Source organism: Capra hircus, chromosome 18 (genome assembly GCF_001704415.2).
Source record: "Capra hircus breed San Clemente chromosome 18, ASM170441v1, whole genome shotgun sequence".
In the NCBI taxonomy this organism is placed as follows: Eukaryota; Metazoa; Chordata; class Mammalia; order Artiodactyla; family Bovidae; genus Capra; species Capra hircus.
This window is the reverse complement of record NC_030825.1, coordinates 58,618,530-58,628,859: the sequence shown is the minus strand read 5'-3', so window position 1 is coordinate 58,628,859 and position 10,330 is coordinate 58,618,530. Positions and strand designations below refer to the sequence as shown.

The 10,330-nt window shown below is 48.8% G+C and overlaps 1 protein-coding gene across 1 annotated transcript; it reads left to right on the top strand.

Annotated features, from left to right (window-relative positions):
* Positions 5,836–9,072, top strand: LOC108638012 (sialic acid-binding Ig-like lectin 14). The gene is given in 9 exon segments (XM_018062947.1): positions 5,836–5,942; positions 6,041–6,427; positions 6,620–6,889; positions 7,120–7,167; positions 7,936–8,013; positions 8,016–8,192; positions 8,296–8,431; positions 8,539–8,607; positions 8,702–9,072. Coding segments are annotated over 9 exon segments (1,239 nt in total). The 5' UTR covers positions 5,836–5,884; the 3' UTR covers positions 8,718–9,072.

Below are 10,330 nucleotides of genomic sequence, written 5' to 3'. Positions count from 1 at the left end.
CGCTTACTCCTTGGCAGGAAAGTTATGACCAGCCTAGACAGCATATTTAATAGCAGGGACATTCCTTTGCCAATAAAGGTCTGTCTAGTCAAAGCCATGTTTTTTCCAGTAGTCATGTATGGATGTGAGAGTTGGACCATAAAGAAAGCTGACTGCTGAAGAATTGATGCTTTTGTATTGTGGTGTTGGAGAAGACTCTTGAGAGTCCTTGGACTGCAAGGAGATCCAGCCAGTCCATCCTAAAAGCACGGATGCCGAAGCTGAAACCCCAATACTTTAACCATCTGATGCAAGGAACTGACTCATTGAGAAAGCCGCTGATGCTGGGAAAGATTGAAGGTGGGAGGAAAAGGGGACGACAGAGGATGAAATGGTAGGATGGCATCACCAACTCAATGGACATGAGTCTGAGTAAACTCCGGGAGTTGGTGATGGACAGGGAGGACTGGCGTGCTGCAGTCCATGGGATCCTAAAGAATTGGACATGACAGAGTGACTGAACTGAACTGAATCATGTGTAACCAGCAGATCAGGTGTACATGTGACAACCTGGATGTGAAACAGGCGTCTGAAACTGGAGGGGCAGTCTGGAAGGGCTGAAGTCTCGTGGGATGTGATGCTATTTACAGGCGGACAGTGTCAACAGTGAGTTGGATTGAGCTGAGTTGAATTCTGAGATGCACTGCTGGTGCCTCAGAATTGCTTGTGGGTGTGTGGTCAAACTGACAGACGCATTGGAATTGGGCCCAGAATCATCTACATTCATTTTCTTATACTAAATCTGGAAACCCAGTGTCATTGAACCTTGCAGCACTTCGTGTGTCCCCTCCCAACACCCAGCCTTACAACTGTCTTTAAACCCTTTAATTGCCACATGTGGGGACTGGCCACCATTCTTCATGGCTGCTCTAGAACATGCATCCAAGCAGTGGAAATGTTGGTCCTCATGTAAGAACCTGCTCAGCTTGCTGTATGAAGCTGTTTTCCTCTCCAATGTGTGGGCCAACTTACATTTCAACAACCACTGCTCCACACTTTCCCAGCAGTTGGGGTTTTGAGAGACTTTAATAGCTGGCTACTTGGAGCACGTGTAGTCATACCCTATTAGTGTCTTAACGTGCAGGTTCCTGGCTGCAGTGATGTGGGGCAGCTTTCCAGTCCTTGACGGTCCCCTTATACATTGTCCTCGATGAAATTCTTGCTCATTTGGGGCCATTTCTGTATATTTCTTTGACCTTAGGCATTTTAGAAACTCGTATTTTGGCTACTGTTACTTTGATGGTTATCTGTGTCATCTGTATCTTCTCCCACCTGATGGCTTTCAATGCGGCACTCCCAGGGGTGTCTGTTATGGAGAGTTCTTCATTTTAATCCAGCTCGGGATTTCAGCGTCTGTCTTAGAGATGGTGTTCTTCCTGTGCTGTTCGGGAATCCTGCCCCACCACAGCTCATGGGGATACCTGCCGCAGTCTCTTGCAGCAGCTCTGCTGTTTGTCTCTCTAAATAGGTCTCCGCCCAGCTGCACTTGACTTTGGTTCCCATATGAGCTAGGGGTGCAGCTTCACTTGACTGGCTTCAGATCCCCTGTCGCCCACAGAGTGATTGAAACATTTATCTCTTTGTCATTTCTTTCTGTCACCTTTGCTATTACACATGATACTTCCCGTGGTTGGGGTTTATTTCTAGGTTCCCTATTCTGTTCCACTAGTCTACTGGACTATCCCTCTTTCAGTCCAAAAGTTTTGTTGTACTATGTTGTAATATACCCTGGAGAAGAGAATGGCAACCCAACCCAGTATTCTTGCCTGGACAATCCCATGGACTGAGGAGTCTTGTGGGCTGCAGTCCATGGGGTGGCAAAGAGGCAGACACGACTGAGCGACTAAGCAAGCAGGCAGGCTGTAATGTATCTTCACAACTTGCAGAGCCAGGCCTCACACATTGTTCTTTGCAAGGTACCCTTGCCATCCTTGAAATGTCTGCTTCCTTATAAATTTTACAGTGGAGTTACTGAGTTCCACAGATGTCCACTTGAGATGTGGTGACATACGTTTGGATTCTGCACATTATTTTGAGTAGAATGGACATTTATACTCTGTTTTTTCAAACCCTTAGTGTGGTGTATTTTTCCGTTTGTATATGTCTTTAATATCCTTCAAGACAGATTTATAATTTTCTCCATTAAGATTTTGTATATCCTTTTGTTGTATACCTTTCTAAATGTTAGATAGATTCCAGGTATATCCTAATTTTTGATGCATTTGTCAATGGTTCTCATACAGTTTTATATTACTGTGCTATGGGAATGTGATTGATCTGTTTTGACTGAGTTGCAAGGCATGTGGGAATCTTAGTTCCCTGCGAGGGGTCAAATCCCCATCTCCTGCTTTGGAAGGTGGGTGCTTGATCACTGGACCACAGGAAGTCTGCAATGATTTTTAAAACTGGAATTTGTCTCAAGTCATCATGCTCTCTTGTTAAACCTCTAAATGGATCTGTGTAAACTTTTGGATTTTTCTAGAAACACAAACTTATATGAAGAGAAATCTCTTTCTTTTTCCTTTCAATTGTTACACCTTTTACCAATATTTATTGACTTGCTAGGGTGGAACCTATACTACTTTATTAAGTGTGATGTTTTCTAAAGACACCCTTCATCTTTTTAGGGAATTTCTCTTTTATTTCCAATGCACTGTGAATTTTATCACAAAGGCATTTGCAATCATCCAGTGCTCGTTTTTTTCATCTCTGGAGATTTAATCAGGAAACTGGGGACAGTAGCCACACTAGAAGCCACACTACATAGCGTATATTGCCACAGAGGAAATGTAACATAAGTAATTGATTATGCAGGTTTTGAAAGGCCAGTGGAGCCTGTCAACCAGGGAACACTCTCTTAGCTTTGGACCACTCTAATCTAAGCTCCCAGCTTGACATTTTTCAAATCTTTTACATATATAGATACATATTCTCTTTGAGATACAGGTATAACATTGTATTAGTTTCAGGTGTATAATATAATGATTTTATATTACGTACATATTGCAAAATGATCACCAAATATGCTTAATTAACATTTATATCGATAAGGCTAAAATTTTTTTGTGTGATGAGAAATTTTAAGATCTAATTCTTTTAGCAACTTTCAAATATACAGTACAGTAGTGTTAACTGTATTAGTGTCCCTAAACATTTTAAATATAATCACCATGGTGTACATTACATGTCCATGACATTTTATTTTATTCCTGAAAATAAGTACCTTCTGACGACTTTTGCCAATTTTGCCATAGACTCCACTCTCTACCTCTGAGGACCACCAGTTATTTCTCTTTATCTGTGACTTTATGTTGTTGTTTATTTTTCATTTTCACCTACTTGTGAGATCATACAGTATTCTTCTTCCTCTGTCTAATGTATTTCATTACCCTAATGCCCTCACGTACCATCCATGTATCGTAAAGGCAGGATTTCCTTCTCTTTTATAGCTGAAGAATGATCACGAGTATGCACACACCACAGTCTCTTTATTCATTCTCTCATCATTGGGTATGGAAGTTGTTTCCATGTCTACAATAATGTACATAGTGCTTCCATGAACATGGGGTGCATGTATCTTTTCAAATTGCCATTTTCATTTTCTTGAAAGGCCCCAAAGTGAAAGTGCTTGAGGTTCTATTTTTAGTTTAGAGGAACCTGCAGAGTGTTCCCGATAGTGGTCGCACCAATTCACATTTCCGCCAGCAGTGCCCAGGGGTTCCCTTTACCCCACGTCCTCACCGACACTGCTTGTTTCTTGCCCTTTGACGGTCGCAACTTGACATTTGCTGGACACCAGCTGCTGTGAAGGTGTGCTGCACAGCCCTGTGGCTCCTGGCCTTCTCCAGTGTCTGCTTGTCCAGCAATGTTTCCGCAACAGGTGAGGAATGAAGGCGAGAGCTCGTCTCCTCTTGTTCACCTGGACCCTGGGCAGGGCCAGTCCAGGGTTCTGTGGAGCCTGACATTGACTCAAGGGTTCGGATCCCTCCTTAGGAAAAAACAAAAAACAAAAAGCAGTGTCACCGAATACAATACAGACATGGCTCCCAAATACAAAATGTGACCCCCAGGTCTCTGCTGCGGCCCTGAAGTGTTTTCAGCGACTGAGAACAAAGAACAAATAAACAAAGAAGTTGCCATATCTCTCATCAGTCAGTAAATTCCAAGCACTCATGAATCTGTGAGCCAGGAACTGTGGATGGAGGCCAAATACATATTTCCTAAAAGTCTCAATATCACAGGCACATCACATCTGAGTTTCTTTTGAATGAGAAATCTATGTAATCAATCACAAAACATAAAATGCTGAAAACCAAAAGATAAGACATATATTGCAGACTATTTTTCTTTCTTCCTTATTTTTTTTTACCATCCATGCTCTAGGGCTTGTAGGGTCTTAGTTCCCAGACCAGGGATTGAAGCTGGGCCAGAGGCAGTGAGAGTGCAGAGTGCTAAGCACTGGGCCACCATACCACTCTTCTCAGAAGTCAGAAACACCTATCACACCTGCATAACACCTGTTCCCCATACTTTTGGTCTGATCCTCTTTGATTGCCTCTTTTTGGGAGAATAATCATGTATATTAATTAATATGAATATTCTACTAATAAGGTGTTAGTTAGCTGTGTCTGACTCTTTGCGATCCCATGGGCTGTAGCCTGCAAGGGCCCTCTGTCCATGTAATTCTCCAAGCAAGGATATTGGAGTGGGTTGCCATTCCCTTCTCCAGGGGATCTTCCTGACCCAGGAATTGAACCTTGGTCTTCACACTGAGGGCAGATTCTTTACCATCTGAGATAGCAGGGAAGCCCATTGTACGAGGAAGTGAGATTAATTATATTATATCTAAAATAGAGTAGAAAGAAGATACAGTATTTCCACTGGCACCATTGATTGACGGACATTTCTTTTCGTTTCTGTAGCTTAAAAAAGTAAAAAAATATTAATATTTCTATCTAACTATAAAAGAAACTTTCCATCAGTCCCATGGCTTCTTCCTGAAAGTGTCTAAAACGTTTATGATCATACTCAAACTTGTGAAACTTAAAGAATTTTTTCCAGAAGGGGCAGCAAGTTCACCGGTTTCTTCCACACATGACTTAAGCCTTCCTGTGGCTTTGAAAAGAAGGCCATCCAGAGTGAGGGGTCGTGAACTGTTTCTGTGTGAGGTCTGGACTTTGGGGTCCCAGCTGAATGGAGCAAAGTTCTGCCATTATCACCCCACTTTGCGTGGGCCTGTGTCCAGGTTGGCTGGTTCCACAGACCCTCAGATCCATGAAGACGCACAGCCCGTGTGCCCTGTTCTGAAAATCTTTTTGGGCAAAGGAGCTTTTCACGCTCAGCTTTCCTTCCTGGGTTCCACCATCCACCGTGTGTGAGTCCTCCTGCCCAAGTCTGAATGGTTTTGAGAAATCTTTCAGTGTTCTTTTCCGGAAAGTCCAGTGTTTCTGTGTTGCAGGGTTGGTCCCACCCGATGACCAGGGCTGGAGCCCGTTTATCTTTTCTGGTGCCGGCTGCTGGGCGCTCTCACCGTGGACCTGAGCATCACTGGACAGGTGGTCACGTCAGAGCCACCTGCGGTGAAGCCTCTTGGCCTCTGGGGGGTCCTCAGGACCTCCCGCTTCGGCGTGGGGTGTGGGGTGGAGGGGTGGGACCTTCTGCCTCCTCAGGGCCGCCCCTCCTCCACGGCATGGGGCATCCAAGTTCCCCTTCTGTGCTTGTCCAAGGCTCTGTCTCCCTCACCCTCTGGCTTCCTGTTGGGGCTTCCTCGTTCCCTCCTCACATTCGGCGCGCTTCCCTCCCCTACAGAGGGACCTGAACCGGCTCTGTGCTGGCGGATGCCGACATGGTGCCCCTGCTGCGGCTGCTCCCCCTGCTGCCGCTGCTGCCCCTGCTGTGGGGGGGTGAGTGGGGGAGGGCTAGGGGACGGGGCTTACTGCTGGGGGAGGGGGGCACACGTGGGGAGGGGCTGGAGCTGCCGCTGAGCCTCTGTGTCCCCCAGGGTCCCTGCAGGAGCTTCCAGGGTACGAGCTCCGAGTGCAGGAATCAGTGGCGGTGCAGGCGTGCATGGACGTCCACGTGCCCTGCTCCTTCTCCTATCCCTGGAGTTCGGGAAATTCCTGGTATTCCTCTGACGAACCCTTCATCTACTGGTTCCGGGAAGGAGACCGCCATTACAGTGATGCTGTGGCCACAAACGACCGAAAGAAACGAGTGAAGTCAGAGACCCAGGGCCGATTCCGCCTCCTGGGGGACCCCAGGGACAACGACTGCTCCCTGAGCATCAAAGAGGCCAGGCTGAGCGACTCAGGAGTCTACTACTTGCGAGTGGAGAGAGGATCTCTGAAATACAATTACAGAGAGAAGCAGCTGAATTTGCAGGTGACAGGTGTGACAGGGGGCCCAGGGAGACTCCTCTATTGGAAGGGGAGCAGGGTATAGGAGCGCTCCCTGCTCCAGGTCTTGGGGTTTGAGGGTTCAGGAGAGACCCAGAACTGGGAGTGAGTTGTGACCCTGACCCTCTGTGTCCCCACACCCCTGCGTCCAGGCGTCTCCCTCTGTCTCATCTCCCTTTCTCCAGAGAAACCCGACATCCAGTTCCTGGAGCCTCTGGAGTCTGGCCGCCGCACACCTCTGACCTGCAGCCTGTCGCTGGTCTGTGATGGGCCACACCCTCTCCTGTTCTCCTGGGCGGGAGATGCCCTTGATGCCATGAACCCAGACACCCTCCACTCCTCGGAGCTCACCCTCACCCCGAGGCCCCAGGACCACGGCACCAACCTCACCTGTTGGGTGACACTCCAGGGAGCACAGGTGACCCTAGAGAGAACCGTCCTGCTCAACGTCTCCTGTGAGTGTGGACGGGTGTCAGAGCCCCTGAGGGTGGTGGGGTGTGTGTGTGTCTGTCTGTGAGTGTGTAGAGAGAAGGCCAGCCTACTCTTCTATGGGTCTGCGCCCTGGGAGCTGAGGTGGGGAGTGGCCGTGAAGGACAGCCCCCCGATTGCTGTTTCCCTCTTGGGGTGCTGGTCAGTTTCCATCCCACTCCTCCCTCTGCAGCAAGCCCATGTCTTTCTGCCCCAGATGCCCCGAGGAACCTCCGCATCAGCCTCTCCTTCAGAAACATCACAGGTAGGACAGGACCTCTCCTCTCCAGGGCTGGGTCCTGCTCCTGGGACTGCCTCCAAGGGGTGGCAGGGGAGTGGGCTTGAGGGTGATCAGATATGGGAAGAGCAAGGAGAAAATCCCCACCCCGCCCCACCTCCCATGCACTAGACCACACACACATGCAATACACACAGAGACTCACACACACAGGCACAGACACAGAATACACACATGAACATGCACTGAGACACGCACAGAAACGCCCACACACACAGGCGCACACACATCACACATGTCCACATATACACAGTTATACCCACAGCACAGGCACCCACCATGCACACATACGCTCATGGACATACACACGTGCACTCATGCACACATACACACAGGCACACACACATACACCCCACACATTTACACACTCACACACTCTGTTCAAAGCCCATTTCTCTTCACCATGGTTCTATTATATGGCTTTCTTCCACAAAAGCCTCCTTAGTCCCATCTCCTGCTGCCTTCCCTGAATCAACTTCTCAAGCCTTAGAGGCTCTGGGTTTTCTTTCCACCAAACAGCCCAGGCCTGTCCCATTGAGACACCAAGCCTCCCCTGAAGATACCAGGCCCAGACAGTTTGGCTCAGCCTGCTTAGGGTGGGAAGGTCCAGCCCTGGGACCACACAGAACCCACCTGGCAGGCTGGGGGAGAAGAGAGTGAGGCCAGGAGATCCTGGAAGGAGGGAGGAGGAGACTTCAGCCTCCCCCAGCTCTCCCACTGTGCTTTCCCCCAAAGCCCTCAAGATTCTGCAGAACGCCTCATCTATTCTCATCTCAGAGGGCCAGGCACTGCAGCTGCTGTGTGTTGCTGACAGCAACCCCCTGCACAGATGAGCTGGTTCTGGGGATCCCCTGCCCTGGAGTCTACCCCCATCTCCAGCACCGGGGTCTTGGAAATACCACAAGTAGTGGCTGGAGATGGAGGAGAAGTCACCTGCCGAGCTCAGCACCCACTGGGCTCCCAGCAAGTTTCCTTCAGCCTCTCTGTGCAGAGTGAGTTGCAGGACAGGTGCTGGGGGTGTCCAGCCTGGGCAGGTGTGTGCCTTTGGGAGGGCTGGGTCTGGGGACTGAGCTTCACCCCCTCTCCCTTCCCCAGAAGGCCCCCCTCCCTGCAGCTCTGAGACTGAGGAGCAGCAGGGCTCCTGGCCCCTGGTCCTCACCCTGATCAGGGGGGCCCTCATGGGGGCTGGCTTCCTCCTCACCTATGGCCTCACCTGGACCTACTACACCAGGTGAGCACAGCTGTCTCCCTGCGGGGAAGTCCAGAGAATGGCTCTGGAGTTGCCTGTGGGGCTTGGCGGTCCTGTCCTGCCTGCAGCTAAACTGTGTGACTCTCCAGGGACTTCCGTGTCGGTCCAGTGGTTGAGCCTGCGAGTTTCCACTTCAAGGGGCAAGGGTTCGATCCCAGGTTGGGGAACTAAGATAGCACATGCCTTGAGGCAGAGCCCAGAATGAATGAAATGGGTCTGCCTCTCTGACCTGAGACTGTGTTGGCTCTGCAGGTGTGGCGGCCAGTAGGGAGCTGGGCTGAGGGGTGTGGCCGAGCCTGCTCTCTGTCATGAGGAGATTCACCTGAGGATGCAGAGCCCAGAGGACAGATGTGGGGACATCACTGCGAGCTTCTCCCTGGAAACTCTCGCCTCCAACCCTGTGTTGTTTGCATCCACGAGCCTTCATTTGTAGAGATGACTGCGAGACAGTAGGAAGAGTCACTACCACTGAAAGGAGACTTTCTGACTTAACTCGCTTAGTATGAGATTACTCATGATTTTAGACGTATCAATAACTCATTGTTGGTTCTGCTTGGTTTTTGTCTTGAAAATAGTATTTTACATATGACTATTCCTCCAGTTATGTATGGATTCTAAAATACGATGACATTGCCTTTGTTTGCAAATTTTGGCTCATTCAAAGTAACGTTGATGTGAATGGTGTGATGAATTAGGAGGCCTAGCACTTTTCCCTGGTGGGTGTGGAACTGCTTCATCATACATTTGGCATATGTTTAGTTCGAGAAGGTAGCCTCAGAGAGTTCTTTTGAGTAGTTAGATGAGTTTATAGCCCATGGTCATATATGAGGGTCTCCTCTTTCACCTTCATGTAGAGGCTGTTTAGTTTCCTTCTCACTTTCCACCATAAGGGTGGTGTCACTTGCATATCTGAGGTTATTGTTATTTGTCCTGGCAATCGAGATTCCAGCTAGTGCTTCGTCCAGCCCAGCATTTCTCATGATGTACTGTGCATATAAGTTAAAAAAGCAAGGTGACAATATGCAGCTGTGACATACCTCTTCCCCAATTTTGAACCAGTCTCTTGTTCCATGTCTGGTTCTAACTGTTGCTTCTTGACCTGCAAACAGGTTGTAGGAGGCAGGTAAGGTAGTCTGGTCTTCTCATCTCTTGAGGAATTTCCCACAGTTTGTTGAGATCCACACAGTCAGTAAAGAGTCTGCCTGCAATGCTGGAGACCTGGTTCAACTCCTGGGTCAGGAAGTCCCCCTGCAGAAGGGATAGACTACCCACTCCAGTGTTCTTGGGCTTCCCTGGTGACTCAGCTGGTAAAGAATCCACCTGCAATGGGGGAGACCGGGGTATGATCCCTGGGTTGGGGAGGTCCCCTGGAGAAGGGCATGGCAACTGACTTCCAGTATTCTTGCCTGGAGAATCCCCATGGACAGAAGAGCCTTGCGGGCTGCAGTCCATGGGGTCGCAAAGCGTGGCACATGACTGAGGGAACAAGCACATCACAGCAGCACAGCACTTCTTTCCTGGTGAGTGTGGACGTGTTTCGCCATAAGGTCGGCATTTATTTAATTCTAGAAGGCAGCCTCAAAGAGTTCTCTCGATTAGCCAAGTGAATTTTCATCCCAGCATCATAACAGAACTCAGTTTCACGTTTCAGTGGGAGATAACTAATGAATTCGATCACATGAACCACAACCTGTCTAACTCAATGAAACTCTGAGCCGTGCCATGTAGGGCCACCCAAGACAGCCGGGTCATGGTGGAGAGTTCTGACAAAACGTGGTTCACTGGAGAAGGGAATGGCAAACCCTTCAGTATTGCCTTGAGAACCCCATGAACAGTATGAAAAGACAAAAAGATAGGACACTGAAAGATGAACTCCCCAGG